At 37.3% G+C, this 27740-nt stretch overlaps 1 protein-coding gene across 1 annotated transcript; it reads right to left on the bottom strand.

Moving 5' to 3' along the window:
* Nucleotides 1-20940: 20940 nt before the first annotated feature.
* Nucleotides 20941-27740, bottom strand: ptger2a (prostaglandin E receptor 2a (subtype EP2)). The gene is made up of 2 exons (XM_051868036.1): nt 26588-27740; nt 20941-23750 (listed from the first exon to the last, which is right to left on the bottom strand). Exons 1-2 carry the CDS (start codon nt 27398-27400, stop codon nt 23460-23462), a joined length of 1104 nt encoding a protein of 367 aa, XP_051723996.1. The 5' UTR covers nt 27401-27740; the 3' UTR covers nt 20941-23459.

Here is a 27740-nt window from a genome sequence, read left to right on the forward strand (position 1 = left end):
CACTCTCATGTCCCGTAAGACATTTGTTCATCTTCGGAACACAAATTAAGATATTTTTGATGAAATCCAATGGCTCAGTGAGAATACTTATGACATATTTAAAGTTCATGTGAGTACAGTGGTTCAATCTTAATATTATAAAGTGACGAGAATATGTTTCCATTAACCTTCAAATTGAAACTGCAAATTGAAAATGCGCCCAATGGAAGCAAGTCAATTTCGCAAAAACTCCCATATATCGCAAAAAAGGCAATTCGAAAAAGTATTTCACAGAACTGAAATGGAAACAGTTTTGCGCATTTACATGTCACCTGGTATATGTAAAAGTTGATCATTCTTTAAAGATGGCACGGTATCTTTTGGACAGAAGATAAGACAGAGTTCTTTATTAAACTTATAAAAGACAAAATAATTACTGGAATACTGGATTCTAAACAACAAAGAAATCCCACAATTTATCAAGACCTCGAAGCAAATAGATAGAGAAATACCCAGAAACACCTCATACATGGCCGATCCCAAGTATAAGGAGCTTTCCTTGCCATAAATGCTTGGATAACACATGAGGTCTCCTTCGATTAAAATAATGGCCAGTGCAGTGGTTGCGATATACTTAAACCTACTAACATCCGTTGCCATTATTTTTGGAATGACTTATCGCGAGAGGAAAAAATTACGTTTTAGTCGCATAACATAAGTTAATAGAAACACCGTAATTTCGCGATAGTTTTTTATCGACATTTAGAAAATATTGAAAAAGTTTTGCGCAAATCTGGAAACCCGGCTAGTGAGGCTCAGATCAATGAGGCATATGATAAATCAGTTCCAAAAAGATTGTCCTAATTGAAAGAAAACAAATAGATTAAATCCAATATTTGGTGATAATATAGCATAATGGGAGAATTACAAGCAATTTTTAAAAGGCTGGTCATTGTTGACTGGGAACACAGAAGGGTTTTCGACAAACGCGTGTATGTCTTTTCGGCGCCTCTGTGAAGTTCACTTAATTTCACTTCTATCCTGACGCAGATTTGCAGAAATATGGACTCCAATAATCTACTTGTCATAATGATTTCAGAAGAATCCAGAGTGAATCAAATATAACATTTTATTTGTCAAGTAAAAATGTATCATGTCAGTTTCATAGTTGGACAATTAGAAGCCAATTCAGAAATAATAAATGCATAACATCAGTTGAAATGCACATGCACACAGTGGTGGATTAGTGTTTGAAGACAATTGTCCATCACTGTGTGGGAGCCTCTGGCTACAGAAAATCCCCCCTGACTGCTTTGCACTTTATATACAGACCAGAACAAAAGGGTTGTAAATATTTATTACACCAACACTTTAAATACACTTACAATACACAATACACTTTAAAGCAATACTTTGTATAAAGTGCTATATAAATAACCCTGACGTGACTTAACTGGAGTGCTGAATTGTGCAAACATATCCACATCGCTATGATCAGATGCTTTCTAACAGCTGTTTTCTCACCGCTATCATTTTTGTTGCGTGTCTGTTTTGTTATTGAGAGGAAAGCGCACAGCACATATTTTGCCATATTCATCTAATCATTGCTGTCAGCAGAGTAGGTGGCATCAGGATGTTCGCTAACAGTATACCTCTGCTTGCGTATTTAGATCTTTTTACACATAAGCAAAGATCGAAAAAGAACTTTACCTTGAGCACATCGGGGTATACTGTATTTAGTGTTTCGTGAACTTACTTCCCGACTTCTGATTAAGTGTGTTCTTTAGGTAGTGTGTAGTCTAAATACACCACATCCACCATCTTGGTATTGACCTTTGACCCTTAGGTTGTTCAACCTGTAATGGACTGAGAAAGTTGTTAAACAAGTACAATTTTATCATGAGGAACAACTTACTTGGTACCTACTATTTTTGTTTTTTTAAATTCTTGAATCTGACTACTCCATAGTTCTCATGCCTGTTTAATTATATAGTAGGAGTGGCAAGGGTTAAATGCCAAAGCTAATCTCGTCAGCCAAACCAAGGTGGTGCTACTAGTGATGTCTTTTCATAGGCCAAGTAAATTATTCTCAGACATTTCCATTAGCCTTATCACATGTGACCCCAAAAGGTTGCAATCTCTCAGTTTAGAAAGTTGTTGCTACAGATTCATTTCTACCCACATAAGGCCACAAAGTAGGTGGAGTTTCAGAATGACTGCTTATCATTTTATCAGTTTATTAAGAATTGCAGGTTTATGGGGCAGTTTCTGATCTTGTGTTATAAGAACAGCTCTTCTTCCAGTAAACCTGTTTTTTTTCTCCCCAAATGAAACACAAACAATAGTTCTGCAGTAAATTCTGGCACCGTTTCAAGGGCACAGTAAATTGATGATTGAAAGTTAGTTTTAACAAGGAAACAGAGTTTTGAGAGTTTCAGAGTTTTGAGCTGCAACATATTTTGCTCATCGTATAGCATATTTATATCATTGTTTTTATTTACATACACTATCGTTCAAAAGTTTGGGATCGATAAGATAATGTTTTTTAAAAAAGAAGTCTGTTCTGTTCACCAAGGCTGCATTTATTTAATTTAATTTCATAATTTAAAGGAACTTTTTTTGTTTGAATATATTTTAAAATGTAATGTATTCCTGTGATGTCAAAGCTGAATTTTTCAGCATCATTATTAATCCAGTGTTCAGTGTCACATGATCCTTCAGAAATCATTCTAATATGCTGATTTGCTGCTCAAGTAACATTTCATATCATTATAAATGTGAAAACAGTAAACCATGAATCCTTTTTTCATGATACTTTGATGAATAAAAGAGCAGCATTTATTTGAAACAGAAATCTTTTGAAACATTAAATGTCTTTACTTTTGATCAATTTAACCCATCCTAGCTAAAAAAAAAAAGGCAGTGGCTATTTACACTAAGTGCAAATAGAAATTAGATGCTATTTACACTAAGTACAAATAGCGATAGATGCTATTTACACTAAGTGCAAATAGTGATAGATGCTATTTACACTAAGTGTAAATAGAAATTATCTGCTATTTACACTAGGTGAAAATAGCGATAGATGCTATTTACACTAAGTGCAAATAGTGATAGATGCTATTTACACTAAGTGTAAATAGAAATTATATGCTATTTACACTAGGTGAAAATAGCGATATATTCCATTTACATCATGTAAAAGTAGCAGTTCTTTGCAAGAAGTGTAAATAATTAGATGCTATACTTTAAATTGGCAGATACTATTTGCACCTAGGTATTTTTGTACATTAACAGGATGCAGTAATATCATAGAGTGTAAATGAATATATTTATTAAAATTATTAAATGGATGCTGCCTTATTCAGAGAATAAAAACCCTCCCCACACCTTTCCCGAACCCTACCCAATAAATACTTGTAATATTATTAAAAAGTTAGGCAGTTTACTTCCACTTTTAGAACATTATTTTCATTTTTATTGAAAATAAATGCCTTTCTGATGTAATATGTGATGGGAAAATGGAGAAGAGAGAGCTCGGCAAAAGGCGGATTCGAAACCCGCGTCGATCATGGTAAAAGCCAGAACTACTAGTTCTATTCGCTATTGCTGCACCACTGAAGATGTTAAACTCATTGTGTCTGGTTTTATTTTTTTTTTGTTTTATTTTTTTTTTTTGAGTGGCCCAATGAGATATTGATGGACTGAGCTAGTGTAAATAGCGTTTGCAAACAAGGGATGCTATTTGCACTTAGTAAAAATAGACACTCCAAAAAGGGCATTAAAAAATCATACTGATTCCAAACTTTTATTGTATGTAGCTGTGCAGTCTAATAATAAAAAAGATATTTCGTTGAATAAGCATTATGTTTAGGTTCCTGTCTGTTTTCATGATTTAGTAATCCAACAGGACGCTAGTCCAATTAATAAAATGTCGTTTCTGAGACTAGACTAGCCACTTTTGTTTTTCCAGGTGCCTTTGGGCTCTGAAGAAATAAAGGATGACTGCTTTGAAGGCTGAAGGACAGACACAGAAATTTTATTGACAAAAAAACCCTCTAAGTCTTTATAATGAATTTGACATTTAACATTTTGTAATTAACTCTCAGCACTTTTGCCTCAAGCAGCCAATTTGTTTAACATAAGGTATGTGATTGTTGTCACGTTTTCAACATATGAACACATTTTTAGCCGGAAGTTCCACCACAGAATGCAATTTCCCCTGTTCTCGTGGGTTAAAGCTCTGATAATGTGGCCTGTAAAAGGTGAAAATGATGACAGCTATACGCATTTGTGGGCTGTCATGTGTATGACTTGTTTCAGGGGAAAGTCTGAAGCAGAAGTTGTTTTTTCTTTCATTTCATTTCTCTTTATTTTGGCACAAGTCAAGTCAGTGGATTGCAAAAGGTTATGAAATGTACAAGCTGCTACAAGAAAACCTGATAAACCAGTTTAAACAATCATTTAAACTTCAGCCAAATACTGTTTTAGTACTGAAAGGCCAAGAAGATTTCTCTTTCGTTAACGTATTTTTGAAGGGAAAAAGAAAAAAAACAGTATATACAGATGCAACTACTGAACCATAAAGACAGACATTTTTTTTTACCTTCCTTTTCTGTATAGAGTATGAACTAAAAGGGTATTATTTGATAAGGTACAGGAAAGTGCTTCATGTTTAGATATCATGTGTGAAAATCATGTTTTTTGATGAGTCAGAACAGAATGAGGATGTTCATTCTTGCAACAGGATTCATGTGCAATACTGTGATTTCAGTGAGCGTTGTGATTTAAAAGTAAGATTTAAAGGGACAGTTCACCCCAAAATAAAAACATATGTTATTTACTCACCCTCATGTCTAAACCTGTATGATTTTCTTTCTTCTGTAGAACACAAAAAATCTGACCATTCTTAGAAATCACTATGTATGATTAAACCTGGCAGTTTCAGAAATGAGAAAAAATTAGTTTACCAATTCAATTAGTTACTCACCGTTATTTTGTTCCAAACCCTTTATAACTTTCTTTTGGAACACAGAAGATGAATTTCGTAATATCCAAAATGTTTTTTTTTTTTTTTTTCATATAATGAAAGTAAATGAAGACTGAGGTTGTTGAGGAACAAAAGATCAACACAATGACTTAAAGGGCTAGTTCACCCCCAAATGAAATTTCTGTCATTATTTACTCACCCTCACGTTGTTACACATCCGTAAGACCTTCGTTCATCTTCGGAACACAAATTAAGATATTTTTGATAAAATCTGATGGCTCAGTGAGGCCTCCATTGTCAGCAAGACAATTAACACTTTCAATGCCCAGAAAGCTACTAAAGACGTATTTAAAACAGTTCATGTGACTACAGTGGTTCAACCTTAATGTTATGAAGCGACGAGAATCCTTTTGTGCGCCAAAAAAAACAAAATAACGACTTTATTCAACAATATCTAGTGATGGGCGATTTCAAAACACTGCTTCATGAAGCTTCGAAGCTTTACGAATCTTTTGTTTCGAATCAGTGGTTCAGAGTGTGTATCAAACTGCCAAAGTCATGTGAATCATTAAAACCATTGTTTTGAAATATTTGAGCCTCGTTTACTGAAATCACGTGACTTTGGCAGTTTGATACACGCTCCGAACCAGCCCCAGTCCCCATTCACTTTCGTTATATGGAAAAAACATCCTGGATATTCTTCAAAAAGTCATCTTTTGTGTTCCAAAAGAAGGTTTGAAAAGTTTTCATACAGGTTTGAAACTAATTGAGGGTGAGTAAATTAATGACATGAACTTATTTTTTAAAGCAACAAGCTATTTCTGAAACTGCCAGGTTTAATGAAACAAGAACAGGATTCATGCATGATTTCTATGTGGACGCAAGTAAAAACATGTTAGGTGGACTCTTCTGTGACATTACTAACAGACACAGGCTGAAGAGAGATCTTTACTCAGATTACAGCCAGGTGTGTCTGCCCCAATATATCTCTTAATCTTTTATCCACATCTCATTACAAAACATTAAGCTTGTCTTCAATATTAAACTGATATTCACTAATGCAATTTGAGTGTTGACGATATTAAATAATGATACTTTGAACTAATATGATCAGAGAGGAAGGGTGCACAGCAGATGAGTAACAGAATGCCATAATCACTTCACAATAAATATAAATGCATGCAGGAAAATGCAGATGTGCTAATCAATAACAGTAATTAGACGGTTAGCTTCTGTTATGTAATCTAGTTGATACACAGATAAAAACCATTAAGAATGGCTTAGAGAGTCTTGCATGGGCAAACTCGTATTTATTTTTTTCCAGAAAATGTTAAATAAAACTTAAAAATGTAAAAAGTGTGCAGCCACTGAATGAATTTATTGGAAAGAAATATTGATATTTGAATCACTTTTGCCTGGAATAAACATCCCCACATCTCAGACGTAAACTGCACGTATGTCCTTGAGCAAAACTCTTCGGCTAGCAGATGAAATCCTATAAATCAGCCGGTGGATAAATGAACTTGGCCCAGTGCTTGATGCTTTTGATTGTATCTTCTGCTGAATGTTAGCCCACATCCATCACAGATGAAATACAGGCCCGATATGCAGCACCACAGGTGATGGTAGGCATTCATCTCCAGACCTTTGTCAGAATGAGCAGTTGAATCCGATTCACCATTTACATAGTTTATGCTTGGCTGTGTGTGTTTTGTTTGCAGCACAAGCCTCAACAAGGTCCACTTCTTGTTAAGTGAATGACAATCAAGTAATTATAGTGATTTTTTAGGTCACAAAAAGTTTATCACCTAAGTAACTGATTTTGAGTTCAATATATCTTTCTGAGTCACTAAAACTATTTAGTAGTAAGGAATATTTATTTGCTTAAAATGTGTTAATATATACAGAATCAGGTTCATACAATTTTAATTCATATCTGAAATAACCACAATATTAACAACAACACTGAAATAAGAGTGCGCGGCTTATTTGTCAATCAGATGTGTGAGGAAGTTGCATTCGTTAGCAATAGTACTCTCGCCGCATTTTCTTTCAGAATTATCATTGGATTTTAAAGAACAGTATTTTATTTTAAATTAAAATAAGACAAAGGCTCTCACATCTGCATCTGTTATCGTAGACCAAGCAGCTCTTAAAACCTACCCATTGTGGACATAATGACAATTACACAATTTAAGCTAAATCAGGGAGTTTATATAAGACTATTTTTATAGACTTTAAGCCCGGAACACACCAAGCCTAGTGGCGACGAAAGCAGACTGCGGGGTTGGCTCACGTCGACAGCGTCTGGGTCCAAAGTTGCCCTGACACAACAAACCGATGCTCAACACCCGACGGCCAAGTAGCACGTCCGTTTTGCGCCTGTGTAAGATGAAATGCCTTTCCGTACCAGCAGGTGGCAGTAGCTGAACAGCCAATAGAATGATCAGATGGCCCGACCGACTGACGAGCTCCGACGCCGATTCAACATGTCGAATCAGTCGAAAAAAAGCCGACGAGGACCAACTTCAGCCGACGGTGCGGAACACACTGAGAAATGAGTTGGCCGATGAACAAAAACTGGTGTGTTCCGGGCTTTAGACACATAGAACATATCCGCATTTGTGCATCAATGTATTGTGTGTTCTGGGTGCAAAATGTAGTAAACTTGTCCAAGATGCAGGATCACAGAAGGAAACAAAGACAACAAACACCATTAACTTGCGTTCACATATGGTTTTATTTGAATGTTTCAGTGTGGCATACAATAAAACCAAGTGGTTTGAAATTCATTCTAGTGACACGATGACACAAAAGAACCGGGGTGGTTCATTGAAATTAGAACACAGAACCTTTGACACGCTTAACAAAAGTTCTACCACCAGATGACTAGGGAATTTGAATGTTCATAGTGGATATATGTATTTATTCACTAATGTGAAGAATCTCAGAACTAACAAAATATTGTATTACAGAAATAGATGAGTTCTCAATGTACTATTGAAATTGATTTCTGGACATCGTAATGTTATTTTGTCTACAATTGTTATTGTACAAACTGTTTTGACATATTAGGCATACAAATAAAAGTAGATGTGTGCACATTTTAATGCAAATATTATTTGCAAATAGTTCCAAAATTATTACAACTAGAATTAGACCTAGCATTTCCTTCACTGTTCTGTTTCTTTATACTTTATACTTATATATATATATATATATATATATATATATATATTAATAATAAAAAAATTGGTCTTTTTGGAATCGATTCCCAGCCCTAATTCTAACACCGCATCATTTCACACTGTACAAGTTTGGCCCCGTAAACAGGATCAGCGGTGTTAACCCTGCTCCGGAGCAGGGCTTCATAACCCCGGGTAAAAAGCGGTGCTAACCCCACTTCTAAATTAAGTGTGAAACATTCCTTTACCCGGGGTTAAAAGCAGTGTTTAGAACGAAGATAATCCGGGGTTAAGCTCAGTGTGAAAAGCTCTTTTGTGATACAACTGTGATACATTCAGGATTCTTTGATGAGTAGAACATTCAAAAGAACATCATTTATTTGAAATAGAATTTCAGAATTTTTTTTTTTTTTACTGTCACTGTTAACCAATTTAATGTGTCCTAGCTGAATGAAAGTATTAATTTCTTTTAGAAAACAATCTGACCCCAAACCATTGAATGGTAGTGTATGCATTTAATTATACATAAATTAAAATTGTATGAACCCTTTTCTGAATCAAGCACCAAATCCTTTTAGCAAATGTATGTGTTAAGGGAGTGATTTCTAACCTTTATGTCTATCTGGCATAAGCAGGCTTCAGGTGGTAGGTCTTTCTTCCCAAAAACAAACATTGTCTGGCCCATTTTTGGAGTACTGGGTGAAGAGTGACATCCTCTTTCGGAGACCCCTGGGGAAAAGGAAAAGCAGTTTTCAAGGAATAAAACAAAAACAAAAACATGCGTTTTTAGAGACATATGAAGGACATAAGGGAGGAATTTACAAGGCCTGAGAGACCTGTTCCTGATGTCTAAGTCAAATGTGAACCTATTTCGCATGGGAAATGTGTTGTGACTTTCAAAGCTAACCAATATAAAAGACTGACATTTACGATTAACTTTAACCAAAAAAGCAGATGAGGCTACTAATAAATGTCAATCACTGTCTATATTTGTTAGGCATGAACATTTGTTAGGAAACACATTTGTCATACTAAGTAGGTTCGCATTTTGCTAAGATGTGTTTTTAGTGCATTGCTAAGTGGTTTGTAGGTACTTTTTATATCTATGCATTAAAAAAAATTAATCTTTGAAGGGTTAGCTCACCCAAAAATTAAAATTCTGTCATCACTTACTCACCCTCACCTTCAAAACCCAAACCTTGATGCTTCAAAATAAAATAAATCCATATGAATCTAATGGTTTAATCCAAGTCTTCTGAACAGACACGATCGCTTTATATGTCAAACATAATTTAATTTAGGCTTTTATTCACATATAAACATTGATCAACATGCATACTGCAGGCAAGTCTTAGGGTGCTTTCACACTTGGTTCGATTGCCTGGACCGAACCCGAGTTAGATTGCTCCCCCCCCTCCCCCTGCCCCCACTGGACTGTGTTCATATTATTTATTTGGGTCTGTCCTGTGATTGGTTTGCGTCATCAAACCAGCAGCTGTTTACTCTGTTGCTTAGTAACGACGGCGCAGGAGAAGGCAGCAACATGTATAACGTTGCTCTCCTCACTTTTATATTTTTGTTTTTGAACCATTGGTTTTTGTTCATAACGGCATTTGCGTCTATCTGCCGCAAATGTAGAATGCACATGACACATGACATGGTCACATGACACAAACAAGGGAAACACATGGCAAAAAGGAAGCACATGGCAAAACATAAACATAGCAACAAGACATGAACATGAAACTACAAAATAAAGGCATGAAACATGAACATGTACACAAAACCAAAACTATACGTGACAGATTCCCCCCTGTATGGGTGGCTCCCGATGCCCAACAAAAACAAAACTAGACGAAAAGTCCAGGAGGGTGGTGGAGCGGAGGCGGTCTTGGGGGAGCGATGATAGGCCAGGTCCGTGCAGGGGAACAGGACATTGACCAGGGCATGGCAGAGGCGAGCCTGGGTCGTAGGGCATGGGCGGACCTAGGCCGTGGAGCATGGGCAGACTTGGCAGGCTAGGACACCTCCAGGGTAGCGCTGATAGTTCAGTGAACCAAGGCGGCGCCAGTAGCTCAGGGTGCCACGGTGGTGCAGGTAATTCAGGGGAACATTGCGGTGCAGGCAGTTCAGGGGAACATGGCGGTGCAGGCAGTTCAGGGGAACACTGCGGTGCAGGCAGTTCAGGGGACCATGGCGGTGCAGGCAGTTCAGGGGGCCAGAGAGGCACGGCCTCCATGGCCTTAGCCAGGTACTTACGGCCTACGGTACCTATTAGGTACCTACCTATTTTCATGGGCAGAGCTATGGGGTCATGGCCTGGAGCGGGTTAATGGGCTGAGGCAGTCACTGGATTCTGGTCAGGGGCTGGAGTCACCTCTGGACGCTGGTCAGGGGCTGGAGCTGATGTGTGTGCAGCCCACACACATAAAATGGCCATGGCCATTATGGTCAGCACTGCATTATCAAGAGCTGACTTTGGCGTGGTGGCCATGATGTGGAGAGGCTCTGGCGTGGCGGACAACTTGGCTGAGGGCTCAGGCATGGCATCCATCTTGGCTGAGGGCTCAGGCGTGGCAGTGATCTTGGCTGAGGGCTCAGGCATGGCAGCCATCTCGGCTGATGGCTCAGGCGTGGCTGTCAACTCGGCTGAGGGCTCAGGTGTGGCAGCCATCTTGGCTGAGGGCTCAGGCTAGCAGCTATCTCGGCTGAGGGCTCAGGCGTGGCAGCCATCTCGGCTGAGGGCTCTGGCGTGGCAGCGATCTTGGCTGAGGGCTCAGGCATGGCAGCCATCTCGGCTGAGGGCTCAGGCATGGCAGCCATCTCGGGACGAGACTCTGGAATGGTGGCCATCTTGGAACGAGACTCAAACTTGGCAGGCATGATGTGAAGAATCTGTGGCTGGGCAGGCATGACGTGAAAAGTCTGTGGCTGGGCAGGCATGACGTGAACAGTCTGTGGCTGGGCAGGCATGACGTGAACAGTCTGTGGCTGGGCAGGCATGACGTGAAGAGTCTGTGGCTGGGCAGGCATGACGTGAACAGTCTGTGGCTGACCAAACATGATCAAACATAAACTTAACTTTTCATGGCTTGGCAAAACTGTGACACTGTCACACAGGACACATGTTTTACCACTCAATATATATAACATGATGGTTTTATGTATATTTGAGTTTTAATTGGTTTACATGTTTTTTAGTCCATTTTATTCCTCTTATCTGTTTTAATGTGTGTATGTCTTTAAATGAGTCTGGGTCTGCCTGTCATGTGACTGATCACATGACAGGAATCAGGAAGTAAGCCATCATAAAGGAGGCAAATACTCTATTCATTCACTTTATTTCTGTTGTCTGGCTCATCTTTTTAAACACTCCAAACCTCTCACACAGTATAGTCTGACCCCATTTTAATTGATGTAAATTCGACCGATTGGGCCGATCGTTACAAAACAACGAACATGAACATAATCTTACCCACAGTGGTACAGGGACAATGCTTGACAAGGGACAGAGCAAAAAAAAGGGCTTAACTACACAAGGACTAAATCACAAACAAGGAACACCTGTGCACAATGAGCCAATGAACCAATGACAACACAACACATGAGACTAGGGAAGGAATGACATGATCACATGACACAAACAAGGGAAACACATGGCAAAAAGGAAGCACTTCACAAAACATAAATATAGCAACAAGACATAAACATGAAACTACAAAATAAAGACATGAAACATGAACATGAACACAAAACTAAAACTAAAACTATACATGACACATACATAGAGTACTAAAATTTGGTCATGGAACCTAAAGCATGCTTGCTTGACACATGTGGAAGCTCAAACATCTTTTTCAGGATGTGTAAAGACATTTCCCGTTCATCCAGGAGGTTAAATTTCATTCAGTGGCTGGTAGATGCTTCAGACTTTAAGCCAATAGTGTACAGAGGCCAGTGTGCCATCAGGCCTTTCAGAGTTTTAGCTCTTAGTCCAGTTCCATCTTACTGCGCAAAGGTCAGAGACTGTTAAAAATAACAGTGGGTTGTGTATTATTACCAGACACACAACACCCATAGGAATAGAGGAAGGGTCATCCTACATATGTTGTACATAGCAACAGTAAGAGTCTTGATGTATTGTTTAGCATCATATACAGAAACAAGACATGAGTAATGACAGTGACAACAATGTTTAGATCTCCATGTGGAAACACTATACAGATAGTTGTTGATGTGCCCAGAGAAAATTAAGTGTAAGTTGGTTAATTTTCTTGCATCTGTGATATAACAAGCATTAAGTGAGCTAAAAGGACCTGTCTCTCTTGCATATGAGAACGATTATAGTTCAACAAGCCTAGGAAAAACTAAAATGATATAATATTCATTCCATTATAACAATGTGCAAAATCCCCCTTTCGATTACTTTTAGGAATATACAGTGGTGTCAAAAAAGTATTGGACTCTTTTTTATAATATAATAATATTCCACTTAATACTCCACTTCGCGTCGTGCCTGCAACCCCTTCAGCCATGACTTATTCACAATATAGCACTAGCCTCGAGTACCTTATTGCTTTTTTTAAAAAAAAAAAGGTTTCCACACAATACAAATATTAAAGCCAAAAATATGTATCAATGCAACTTTCATGAAGTAAAATCACTAAAAGACTTCCTTCTGCCGGAAAAAATAGTGACCAGCAACAGAAGTTACATTATTACGCCATTAGATGGCGGCAAAGACTGTCTTTATGAGTGTGTCGGTCAGTAGCGAAGACTTTTACATTGAAAAGACTGAATTGTTGTGAACACGGACAAGACGCAATTGACAAATGCTTTAACTAGCACTGTCAGTCACGGGAAAACCCCTTAACTGTTAAAAGGACAAGATAATACATCGGACATTTAAACAGATTTTTTATTGTGAACATAGGACTGACCTGAAGGATAATGCTAAATCTGAATGCAGGTAATAAACTCGTTCACTCGATCTCTTTCTCACAATACTCTTCTACATAATACAGTAAGCTTCAATGCACAATCTGCTTGTTAAGTCGTGACGTAAGGAACGCCGTTACTGGGTCCAAGCCTCGACTTGTTTTCATTTGAGAATGGCATCTCCACGGCTGTTTATGAGCGCTGTTTATTCATATTAAACATTTAACATTTTAAAGTTAAACATTTAAAATACTTACAGTCTACACAACAGTCTCCGTGCTCACAGCATCACAGACATTAATATTTTAATGATTTATAAAAGATGAATCACTGTCTGGCCATCTGGGCTTTTGGTATGGAGATAAAGGTTATGATTATAATTTTTTGGAAGTATTACACCACATCGTGTGTGTATATTAGCACGATTTGTTGTTTTCTTGTGGTATGAGATAGAGCGTTTGGACCCGGAAGCGCTGCAGCGTGACGTCAGACTTAACAACCAAATATCAGTATGAGAACAAACATATGTTTACGTTGCTAAGAGTGGTTGCTAAGGGTGTTCTGTAGTGATACACAGAACCATTGGGTGAAGCGGTCATAGCCGTGTTTTATCATGAATAAAACACAGCTATTGACCAATCAGAATCAATGACAAGAACTAACCATTTTATAAACACACACACACACACACATATATATATTTACAATACTTCATACAAATTTAGTTCATTCCATCATGAAGTATTTCATTAAACAATTTTATACTTTTTTATCCAATTTTATTATGTTTTTAGCTTCAGATTGAAGTTTATAACGTTGTGATTCATCTTGGTGTTTGTTGATTTGGTTCATGTGATTTTTTTTTTAGAATTATTTTAATGCCTAAAGAGAAAATATTTCCAAATCTAAGGTCCATCAATGTTGTTCGCTGTAGGTACTGATCTTCTTAGCTATGTTGGAATGCACTGAAACACGAAGAGGACGTCATTTCAGCTCCACTCCTGGTGCTTCAGACTGTACAAACAAATCAAGTTAATCTGTCCAAGCAGACTTAAAGTGCTTCCATCTTGAATTAACAACAGTGCTATTAGGTTTATTGTTTTCATTACCTTTGCTAGTAGTTCTCCAGTCCTCTGGAGTAAATGATTCCTCAAGCAGAGGTTGGCTGTAAATGATTTAACATACAACTGTTGATAGAAACCCTCGTTTTTAGGTGGCTGCCAGGCCTGTCATAATAACATGATTCTAAGTACAATAATTTTTCAGCATCATTCTGTCACGTAGTTCATAGTTCTCCGCCAGTCGCATCTCAGCAGAAGTTCTCATGAACATCGAGGCTGAGCTGTTCTCTCCTGAGGTTTCTTGTCATATGGCCCATCTGAATTATTTTTGGGCTGGGAAGTCCACACCATCGGTTACATGCTTGGCTGAGCCATTCGGAAGTAAGCATGACCAGCATGATGAGATGATGTGTTTTCCCGTATACCCTACCCCTGGCATCCACCATAGACAGGACATGAATGTTAAGTCTAATTAGTCCTGCCTCAGTTCTACTAATAAAAAGCAGAAAGGCAAATGAAAATCATCCAAATGTATGAGCTAGTTAATAATTGCCTCTTCTGAGAGTTTTCTTCTTAATGGAAAGCACTCTTTCTTTGGTGGAGGAGATTGTGGCTATGACATGAACTTGAAAAATGAAGATCACTTTATGGTTGCCTCCCAGACAAAAAAAAAAAAGAAAAAGAAGAAGAATTAATTCTGCAGTCAGTGTTGCCAAGTCCACGTTTTTTCCGTGTAATTGGGCTACATGTACACTGTTACACCGCAGGTCGTTTTATTAGTATGTGGGTTGAAGCAACCCCCCTGTCTGCAGTGCATTTTTTAATGTCCCATTGGGACCAAGTGATCACATTAAGTAAAAACATTGGTCATGCATTCCTTGTCTAGTCTTATATTATTCAATTTATTGGACAAACCAAGTAAGGCTGAAATCCATCAACAAAATCCTTTTTAAAATCTTCTTTATGAAATATTGATTTGTTCCTAATTTTTAGAGATACCCTAAGAAATCAAAATTGAAGTCTTGGCAGTGGGTCCATGTCTTTTAGCCTTATGAACACATTTTTTTCAATGTTTCATTGATATACAAGACAAGTGTATCTATCTATCTAGTTTATATATATAGTTTATATAGTTATATATAAAATTGTGTTTTACAAACTACCTGTAATTCATTTTGCTGTTGTCCTTTTTTGTTCCTAAAGCATAAAGTCTCAATCAAAGCACATCATGTGTACAGCATTTCTGTAAATGTGTTGGATGGATGAATGAAAATCCATCTTTTCAGAGTTGAGTCATTTAACAGATACCAAAAGAAGCAAAAGTCTCTTTATACAGTATATATAGTTCTCCCAATAATGACAACATTGGACCCCATTTCTATTACTGTATGGACAAAAAAAATCTGAATGCAGGTTTGGAAATTGTTCAAACCTGCATTCAAAAATGAGTAAATGTTCATTTTTGGGTGAACTATCCTTTTAAGGTCTAAGGTCATCAGGGAGCAATACTGTTGAGCTCAGCAAATAGCTTCATTTCACACCATATAAAACTCCACAGAGCACCAGTAATGACTGGACTGGTATTGACCACTTTTCCCTGAGTGAGAAATGTAGAAATGAGTGTTTGGGGGACTGAGAAAAATAAAAGTGAGACAAAAAGGGAGGGAAATGTATGAGCAATGTTCATTACAGAGTCTTGTGTCAGTGCATGCTTGTAATACATGATGATGGGTCCTCACTGATGTGTGGCATCAGCTATCTCCCAAGAGACGAGCAGCTGTTTCCTGCTGTTTCCTGCTAGTCATCCGCTGGTGCTCTGGCCAGGGTTCATAGATAACCTCACAGATCATTGCAGTCAACAGAGATGAGTACTCCCTTTGCGTCAGAAAACAAATAAACATAGTTAGATCTGCTTTATGTAATTACAATGAAAACTTCCATGAGATTAAACAGGCCACTGCAGCACACAGTCCTTCATGAGTCTCCAATCTTCATTACCATCGTTGACGCTAATTACAGTGGATGGCATTCATTAGCATTGGTGTAACTGGGTAAATGTCATGGCAACATTTCCAGATCACATTTCACGCCAAAATAAAAAGAAAAAAAAAATTAAGAAATTGCATTTTTCATTCAATTAAATCAAGATTATTTTACGAACAAATGAAAATTACCCCATAATTTACTCACCCTCAAGCCAGGTGTATATGACGTTCCCATTCAGTCAGTCACATTTGACGTTATGTCGATACTGACGTAATGAGACCCCATTACATCAGTATCGACGTAACATCTCCGTTCCTAACCTAGACGTTCTTCTTTCAGCCAAACACAATCAGAGTTATATTAAAAAAATTCATCCATCGATCATAAACGTTCTCCATGGCTCCAGGGGGTTAATAAAGGCCTTCTGAAGCGAATCAATGCATTTGTGTAAGACAAATATCTTTATTTAAAACTTTATAAAGTAAAATAACGAGCTTCCAGTGCGACAGCCATACGCATTCGACTTACATCTAAAGAGCATTAACTTCCGCAATGTAGTACACAATAACAGGACGTACTAAGGGCCCTATTTTAACAGTCTAAGCGCATGGTCTAAAGCACACAATGCAAGTGCACATAGGGCGTGTCCGAATCCACCTTTGCTAGTTTAAGAACGGGAAAAATGGTCGCCTGGCGCATGGTCTAAAAGGGTAGTACCTAGTCTCTTAATGAGCCATGGGTGTGTTTTGGACATAAACCGGTCAGAGTCTCATCTCCCATTCCCTTTAAAAGTCAGTTGCGCTCGCGCCATGGCGAATTCGCTATAAAAACTGAACACTTCTCTAGTGAGGAAACGGATCTGCTCATGCGCGAGGTTAAAGCGCACAAGCAGACCATCTACGAGACAAGCCGGATTCCACCAAAGCATTTTTATCTTTATGCACACAATAATAATCTTTTACATTGTAATCCTTTTATTTTTAATATTTGGCATGTTTGTCCGCTGCTGTGTGTCCCTGTGAGTGTAATAAGCAGAGAGTATGCGCGCTGTGCACCCGCATATAGGCGCATATTACTAACGCGTTCTTTGAATAACAAAACAAATATTGTGCCATTGATAGGTTTCAGTTGGTCAGTGGCGCAGTCTATTTCAGTTGCCTCAAAATAGCAACACGCCAACAATGCGCCTGAACACACCTCGTTTTCAAACCAGCATGCCCATGGGCGCACAAATGGGTGCAAATGCATTTGCTATTTAAACAACGTGATGCAGGACGTTGAAAATGTAAACTGCGTCGGGCTGAAACTAGCAAAAAACGCTTGAGTCGCACCTGGCGCTGCATTGCACCGGGTGTATGATAGGGCCCTAAGTGTTAGGACATAGGGTAGTACGTCATGGAGTAGGGTAGAACGTCATGTCATTGTGTACTACGTTGCGGAAGTTAACATTTTTTAGACGTAAGTTGAATGCGTATGGCTGTCATGCCGGAAGCTCATTATTTTACTTTAGAAAATTTTAAATAAAGATATTTGTCTAACATAAATGCATCGATTTGCTTCAGAAGGCCTTTATTAACCCACTGGAATCGCATGGAGTACGTTTTATGATCGATGGATGCACTTTTTTGGGCTTCAAAATCTCATCTTCCATTCACTCCCATTATAAAACTTGGAAGAGCCAAAATATTTTTTAATATAATTCTGATTGTGTTTGGCTAAAAGAAGAAAGTCATATACACCTAGGATGGCTTAAAGGTGCACTATGTAGTTTTTCCATCCGCTAGGGAGCGCCTACTCAAAACAAAAGCGTAGCTTGATGACGCTAAGTTTGAGCGCAAAATCTTGGGACATGTGGTCTTCACCTCACAGCCAGTGGAAAAAATCAGGATAGGACTCGGGCAGAAATCATGTTCATGGATGCGATTGTTAATGTTACTGTAGTATGAAGCAGAGCAGGCCCGAGTGTTGTGGGAGCTGAACGAGGCCGCTGGAGCGATTGCACAACACACGCCGCGAGCAGCGGAACTTTTATTACGCCGCAGTCGCAGTCGCCGGCGCCGCTTCCGCTTTTCCGGTCATGAGTATGAGGTAACGCAGCTCTGTTTATCATATTAGATACATTTGAGTGTGCTGAAAATGATGTTATAACGTTACTCTGTGTGTTCGCTCGGTGGCTGCTGTGAGACACTTGTTTGAGACACACTGCAGTAACATAAACCTTACATAAACCTTTTAATTTTTAGGTTTATGTAATTTTGATTAAGAATAATGTTTTTTAAATTTGATTCTCAGTGCTGTAATATGTTCTTTTTTATTATTATAAAGAATTATATTATTTATTTTTATTATAAATTATTTTATTTTATTTGTTATATGTAAATATATATATAAGTATAAATATATATGTATATATTTATGTATATATGTGTGTGTGAATATATATATATATATATATATATATATATATATAGTGAAATATCAGATTTTTGACAGGTTTTAATGAAATGTATACACTTAAGACAGCATATTTATTTCAGTCATACCAGTTTATTACAGTGCCATATGGAAACTGATGTTTAACATGCTACTATCTTGAAATACATAATGGACAATTGATCATGACCAGACACTTATATGCATATGGTTATGTAAAAGACTGACTAGACAATCGGGTAATAAACGAGTATAGAACCCGAAACTGCTTATAGCTATTTCAATGAGATCAAGTGTGTGAATATATCATTCAGAATCAATGAGCTGAATCAATAGACTTTCTACACACAATGGTGTAAAGACACTGCAGAGGCAAGAGACAAAACATCAGGCACCATGGGAAACACTTAAAGGTACTTTACAACAAATCACTTTGACACCTCATTGCCTCACTATTCAGAGAAATAAAAAGTGTTTGAGGACTGAAGGTGACAATTTAAGCCAAGGCTTCTAAATCTGATTTTATCTCATCAGTGATGCAGTAAATGTTTTGAACACTTCTATGAATTCTCAGTGTACATCTCCGAATGAACCACAGGAAGTTCTAGCTCTCAACACTGCCGCAGGCACCTGAGCTTGACTATAAGCTGTGGTTTGGTATAGATGCGTTACCATGACGTCTGAGGTTTGCCTGAGCTGAAGAGAAGAGATCAAAATCTGTGTCCTGCTTCTCACACTCCCTGAGGGTGCACCATGTCACAAGCATCGGACCCCGCGTTGTTATACTAAATATATATCTAAATATTCGCATGTTTTGATATTTGCTTTGTGAAAAACAAGTTCCCACAACCATGCTGTAGATGCTGAAGTGATTTTATCTTTTAGTAACTGCAATGATTTTTCTGATAAGATTAACAGAATTATTTTTGTGAGGTTGATGACCTCATATCTGTCAGTTATGTTAATGGGGAGTTCTGTTCCACTTATCAGATGTATATAAATCCATTGTGCTTTCCCTTGAGAAACCCACATGCCATGTGGCAAACTGATGAAGACTAGAGACGCCTACATGCTAGGAGTGAATTAACTAATCTACTTAACCTGCTAGTTTAACCAAGCATCTACACTGGTACAGTGCTGCACCATGATTATTTAAATTAAGTCATTGTCTTTTCAGTGCCCCATTTCTATGTAAATTAGGCTTATTATATATTAATTATTCTGAGAAGTCAGTACTATTTACCTGGTACAACCAATGTTGCACTTTTAGTGCCCACAGAATCAATTGGCATGTTTTTGTATTGATTTGGCCACCAGTCAGTTTGCACAATTAATTTCCACAACTCAAAAATGCTTTGAATCCACATATTTTATAGTCACCATGAAATCAAAATTGAAATATTTTTTCAATAGAATTACAGTATTTATTATAAATGATTTATCAATGCACATTATTTTTGTAATTCATATGCCCTCATAATCTTTAATCAAAATAACTTCCCTTCCTTCATCTCTTCTCTTCTCTGGTGACGTGTTTTTCGGGATAACCTGTCCCATGACATCGCAACAATAGCAAACCACAACCATCCAATCAATTCCCAATGGACAAAAACAAATCCAGCCCTACATATTTTCTTGTTCGAGTAGCCATTTAACTCGGATATACGTCACAAAAGGAAAGAAAAGACTTCTGTTACATGTCAACTTTAATAAGTATGGCATGAGTTTATGAATGGTGATCCGTTATGCCAGGGATTCCCAAACTTTTTTGGCAGCTGAATCCCTTTGACCTAAAATATTTACTTGAGAATTTAAAGGGATAGTTCACCCAAAAATGAAAATTATCCCATGATTTACTCACCCTCAACCCATCCTAGATGTATATGCCTATCTTCTTTCAGACAAACACAATCGGAGATATATTAAAAAATATCCTGGCTCTTCCAAGATTTATAATGGTAGTGAATGGGGGGCCTGTGTTAAAGCCTTTTTTGGTAGCTGAATCCCTTTGACCTAAAATATTTACTTGAGAATTTAAAGGGAACTAAGTTTTAAATATGGATATTTTTCTTACAAAAACCCATCGCTTCACTTCAGAAGGTCATTATTAACCCCCTGGAGCCGTATGGATTATATTTATGATGGATGGATGCCTTTTTTGGACTTCAAAATAGTCACTACCATTATAAAGCTTGGTAGAGCCAGGATATTTTTAAATATATCTACGATTGTGTCTGTCTGAAAGAAGATAGACACCTAGGATGGCTTGAGGGTGAGTAAATCATGAGATAATTTTCATTTTCATGTTGTTGGTTAATGGTCACATGACATACAGGCAAACAAATGAAATATTTAAACTTTTTAGTAATTGTTTTTTATTATTTTTTTTATTTAAATGTATTTATTTTAAGTTTACATTTTTCTGATTTAATGTACAGTATTATTAGCTTTTCACTCCCTGCAGTTCTGTCACAAACCTACAATGGTTTGTGACCCCTGGTTTGGGAAACTCTGCATTATGTGAGCAGAATCTGACGTTGGCATCTGTTCATCAATGGAAAAAGTTAGTGGATTTAATGTCAAACTAGCATGGCTCCTTTCACACCCTTAAACACGTTAGACATTCCTGTCTGTCAGAAATTACGTAGGTAGGCGGCCTGAGGCTCAAAAGACAAACTTCACATACTTTCGAACATAATAGCATTCAGAAATGTGTCATTACTACCAGCAGTTTTTTTTCTAAGGTCGCAGGTCAGTTACTGCCATAGCAGAGCAACAGTTTGAAGAAAAAATTTGCTAAGCAAGTTAGTTAAAATTTGATAAACATGTAGAGGAACTAGTAACTTGAATAAAACACATGATAAGGTAGCTATCTACCCCTAGAGTCCCGTGGTTTATCACAGCACTGTAATGCAAGAACATTATGTATGTACAACAGGAACATGTGCAATACGCTTGACAAGCATTTGAGTGTTTGCATACTTATTTATGGCTTCAGGGGAAGTATGCATGCTTTATTTCTTTTTTTATCAAGAGACATGAGTCCTGAGCAGGTTTGGGCAAAATTCAGAATTGAAAAATATTTTCTTTCTCTGTCCATAAGGCCTATAAACCTTCAAACTTAAAGACTTTGTCAAACCACACACAAGATTTTGTCTTGACAAACTTTTCTAGTTAACAATAAACATTGAAATTCAAAATGAATTGGAAATTAAATGTGACGCACAATCCTGCTCCAGACTCCAATCTCCTATTGATTTGCTCATTTTTGCAGTGGATCTGGATGGCTATGACTTGATTACAATGTTACAGACAATTTCACAACACTTCAACATAAATTACATGCATATATAACACAAGAGTCACATTATTTCACAAATACATTCAAGACCTTCAAAGGCACAGAAAAACAAATCTCTTGAGACAAAGAACAGGTCTGTAGCTACCGAACGGCACCATTCATGTCGTCATGCTTATATGCTTATACTATCATTATGTACAATTATGTACAATCGGAATCTCTCACATGAAAGAAATGACTGATTACTACTGAATCAGCCTACATATTATGAAGACACATATATGTCATTGACTTATAGTTGTATCAACATAAATTAAAGCACAATAAATATGTTGGAATTATAAATACAAGCAGACACCTTTCATATGTAACATTTGAAGAACTGCTTGACTTGAAATACAGGAAACCACATCACATAATACACTTGATAACAAAGGAGTCCAAAGTGACAGACTGCATTGGAGAACGTGCCATTTGAAAATCCTCTATGATTGAACGCCCACTGAACATGCCTTAAATATTTTTCTTCTGGCGTTCGCAGTTGACAGGGCCCCTGGTCTCAAAGCAATAGTGGTCAAGGGAACATAACTTATCCCTTTGACCTCATAGTTGGCTTTATCTCAGTTAAACAACCCCAGGGGGTTTCTGAATCCATTTTTAGATCAACAAATAAACCAGGTCGCCAGTGGAATGGCTGATGGATCCGTTAAGATGTTCAAATATAGATGGATGGATGGACGGATGGATGGATGGATGGATGGGTTGGTGATAGATAGATAGATAGATAGATAGATAGATACTGATTGGCTGATTGATTGATTGAAATACTATTAAAGAACTTTAAAGGGTTAGTTCACCCAAAAATGAAATTTCAGTCATTTATTACTCACCCTCATGTCGTTCCACACCCGTAAGACCTTCGTTCATCTTTAGAACACAAATTAAGATATTTTTGATGAAATCCAAGAGCTCTCTGAATCCTCAATAGACAGCAGTTTAATTACCACTGTCAAGGCCCAGAAAGGTTCTAAAGACATTGTTAAAATAGTCCATGTGACTACAGTGGTTCAACCTTATTTTTATGAAATGACAAAAATACGTTTTGTGCGCAAAAACAAAACGTTCTGACGTAGAACACGGAAGCACTGCAATGTGTTTACTACGTAAACAGCGTAGGAGACTGACAGGGAAGAGAAGAGATTGTTGAATAAAGTCGTTATTTTTGTTTTGTTTTTGCGTGCAAAAAGTATTCTCATCGCTTCAAAACAAGGTTGAACCACTGTAGTCACATGGACTATTCTAATGATGTCTTTACTACTTTTCTGGACCTTGAAAGCGTCAGTTAAATTGCTGTCTATGGACGAGTCATAGACTCTCAGATTTCAAAAAATATCTTAATTTGTGTTCTGAAGATGAACAAAGGTCTTACGTGTGTGGAACGACATGAGGGTGAGTAATTAATGACAGAATTTTCATTTGTGGGTGAACTAACCCTTTAAACCTCGATGAGCCTTGCCTTCCAAAGCATATCGATTTTTAGATGGATCCATCCAGTACATCATCATTGTCTTCATCTGTCTTCATTGTCAGATCATCTGAACAGACTTGAGATGTGTGCTCTCCACATAGGTGGAACCAGTTTGGTACAGCTCGGTTTGGTCTGCTGGGTTCTTGGAAATGGACGTTTTAAACAAAGAGTTTCTGGAGGGCATTAAGGTGGTCTTACACAGCGCCCCCCAGAAGAAGCGCAGAACCGAGGGGCTGAGGATGATGAACACCCAGGGGTCAATGATGGAGTTGACCGAGAGGAACCGCAGAGCTATTAGATCAGTCTTGTAGTTTTCAGGCTGTACCAAGGAATTGATGTACACGCGGATCTAGAGAGAAGAAGATAATTCAGAGGCGTCACACAACATTGACTACAGATGGCACTTTGACAAATGATTATGTCATAGACAACGGTTATTTATTCCGAGCACCACAGAGAGACTTACCAAGGAAATCAGAGAAGACTGAAGATACATATCTATTTTCAAAAATACTGTATCAAATGTCAAGCAGGAAAGACATTAATTTATATATATTTTTAGAAGAATATCAACAATTGCAGATCTTATTTCTGGTCAATGTAGACTTTTTAGGCCTTTAGCCTGATTGATTGATAGATAGATAGAATTTGAAATGATTAAAATTTGATAATTAGATTTATCAATAATTAATCACAGCTGGTTACGTATCGTCATGTAATCGCCAGTTGTAATGAAAGCATTGTGGTGAGATATGGAGCCTCTGTATACACTGTCTGGTCCAAAGTATAGCTTTGCATTTTATGATTTTAATAATTCATGTTTCTTTTCCACATCCCACAAATCATATGTAATCAGGAGAAACCATTATCGTTGTTGACAAGCTTCTAGAAGACACCAGCTCATTTATCAATATTAATGATGACAACGTGGATGTGTTTCATCTCACGTACAAGATAAATCGCATTACATTCATCAGCAAGTTATTACTCTAAAATTACAGATAAGAATTTAAATGGCAAAAGACTTCCCCATCAATTCTAATTTGAAGAGCTTTCGCTTTGACTAAGATTTCAGCCGTTACTGAATGACACACTTATGTGGTCTTATAAGATTTTGGGTGTGCATAAAAAAAAACAACAAAAACCTCAAAAACATAAACATAATTATGTAACCATTGCTCAGTCAACCATCGAAGCAGTAATATATAACCAGCTTTCTAGATAGTCTTCATAATGGAGTTCCCATCAATGACTAATAAGTTAATTTTAAAAACTTTAGATCATTTCACAGTTTATTCTCCTAATCATAACAGATACATAGACAAATGATTCAGATTATTTTCCTAAGTTTGTTTACTTTCCCTCATTACATAATCCTTTGTTTTGTTTTTCCTTTATCTCACACAAAAGCGCAGATATATATACTGTAAGAAGTTCTCTTTTGCCTAGTATTGTTTGGGCAGGAGAATTATTTTTTTCACAGACCATCAAGTATGATGAAATTATTATGAAATTCTCATGCACTGCATTTCATCAAACTGGAGTCTTAAAATAAATCTCTTTTTATGTTCAAATATTTTCTCCTATCCCATTTTAGAAACCACTGTAAATCAGCCATTCGTTGGTTAATCTCCCTGAAAAGTGTGAACACTGATGCTTGAAAATAAAATTCCATGTTTTTGGTGATGACACTAATGGTTTGAAGACTGTTTATCAGTGCAAATATACATTTAAAAATCAAATTTTACTAAACATTTCTTTTTGATCAAGAAAATGATTTCTCACAGACTATCAAATCTGAAAGAAGTGAGTATATTGTTATGAAATCTAATGATTCTGATTGTGCCTGACATTTCACCAGACACGAGCCTTCCATCATTACATTTCCGTAGTAGCCCATCCCATAAATTTAGTCAGCGGGTTGCTGGAATCTAAAATTATATTACTTGTAATTTATGCTGAAATTCAGTTGTCCTTATTAAACTTAATTTAAACCAGTGAATCAGCAATACTTTTGCAATGAGCCAGAAGGAGGTAAAATATGAACTGTAATACTTTAATGTCCTTTCACCTGCTTTTAATATAATTTCTAAATAATTAACATGGGTGGTATTGTTCCAGGTGACTAGACATATTAATCTGTCAGTACCAAGAGTATTTGTGTGTTAGCACTACAATCTAATTACTTTTCTCAAGCATCAATAATACACTCCAAGAAAAATAAATACACTCCAGCTATCTAAATCTCATACTGATTGTTATTGTTGGTGCAGAAGCTCTGAGGAGTTGGAATGATTATGAAAGCAGCTCCATATCATGATCTTGGGTTTGATCCACAAGAACACAGGATCTCAGTAAGCTGTCCTTTTCAAAATGCTAAATGCTTTCATGCATTGATAATGATGTTTCCGTGGCATATATCGTGAATACCAGCTTCACTAAGACAGGTCAAAACTTATTCATAGAACCATTCCTTTCTGTCAATAAATCAGCAAGAAAGTATGTGGTTACTTAGAAACCATAACATCCCCATGCCCAGTAATATGAACTATAATATGGAAGCATCCATGCTGTTTGCTTTAAAATTACTTTGTCCAAATCTAACCAGCTGGTTGTTTTTTTAACAGAAGTGATGAGACTTCTTCAACTACAAAAAATATAAATAAAAAATCCTGATAGTGTAATTTATCTGAAAATGAATGCCTGTAGTACATAAACAAGATAGTTTGCAGCTACTATAAATTATATATATATATATATATATATAAAATTATTATATTATATTATATTATGCATTCTGGGATAGACAAGCAAGGTTTGCAGTTTAAATAATATTTACTATAAATATTTATATCCATCTTTTTTATTTCTATTAAAATAGTTTCTTATTTATCTTTTACAAATTCTGATATTGTTGTTAATATAAATATATTTTCTCTTGGATAGATAAGCAATAAGGTTTTCAGTTTCATTAATATTAAGTAGTTTTTTTTTACATCATATATTTTAACACTAACATGTTTTTCATTTTTTTCTCTTTATAAAATAGTTTATTAATTCCTGAAGAGAGACTTCTTATGCAACGTTTATTTTATTTTATTTTAAACGCATAGACTTTTTAAAACATTTTAGTCAATTAACTACAGATCACTTTCCTTCATCCTAATAAAATACTGTAAGTCTTACCATTAATGGCAGGGAACAAATGACAAATATGACTGTCATGACGACCAGAAGAATGAGATGTTCCACCTCCTCTGCCCATGAGAAGTACCTCCTGTCTCTTTTACTCCGGGTCTGCACCGATCCTCGGTTCATTTTGCGCCTCCGGTACATTAACACCAGATGATACACTACAAAACAGTTGCACGCCACTATAACTATAATAATAACCAGCAACACGGTGGCATAAACGTTGGCATAAGCCTTGTCCTCAGGCTCAGTTGGATTCATGGCAATAAAACACCACGTCCCGGGACAGTATTGTTCATATTTCCCAAAGCCTGCAAACGGCATCAAGCAGAATAGAAAGCAGGCTAGATAAATGCAAGGGATGGTGATGTATCCACAGCGCTTGGTGACGTGCCTCCCATAGTGGTACGGGTACCCGATGGAGATGCACCTCTCCAGTGCCATGGCGAGGAGGATGGAAAGTGTCGCAAGACTGAAGAAAGTCATTGCAAATCCAAAATATTGACACACAGGAGCAGGAGGAGACTCGCTCAACCCAACCAGTGTGATGTTGGTTGAGTATGCAATCTGCACCAGGGGACTGATCAAGCAGGTTCCCATTAGATCCGTAATGACCAACGTGGTCACCAACAAATGGAACAGAGATTGCCTCTGCCGGTTCTTCTCTTTCCTCCTGCGGAACTCCAGGAGAATGAACGCAACCAGGTTCCCGAGCACTCCAGCTGCGAACATCATCGCACTGATGACCGGGCTCCCATTATCCTTCAAGTTCAGAATCTTACTACAAGTTTTGTTCTCTGTGTTCATTTCTGCAGTGAATATACCAAAGCTCCTGTTGTAGATAATCTCAGAACTTCTCCTCGAGTGAAAAGCTTCCTTGAATGAGTTTAGGTTGGCATGTTTGTTGGTCCTTTCTTCTTGCCAGGCGCAGAATATCAATTGCTTAGAGGTGGTTCACCATAGTAAAAGTGTGGAGTTCATCAATCTAAGCATGGTGTGCACCACATTACAGATCCATTCCAGTATTTCAATGCCTCTGAAGTCAGACAGACTTGCCTCTTTGTCTGCCCCATGCTCTCGAAGGCAAAGAGGCAGTGGTGGGAGAATGTAGTGTGAGCCATGAGTTCCTCTGCTGAGTGAGCTGTTG

This window comes from Ctenopharyngodon idella, chromosome 17 (genome assembly GCF_019924925.1).
Source record: "Ctenopharyngodon idella isolate HZGC_01 chromosome 17, HZGC01, whole genome shotgun sequence".
Classification (NCBI taxonomy): Eukaryota; Metazoa; Chordata; class Actinopteri; order Cypriniformes; family Xenocyprididae; genus Ctenopharyngodon; species Ctenopharyngodon idella.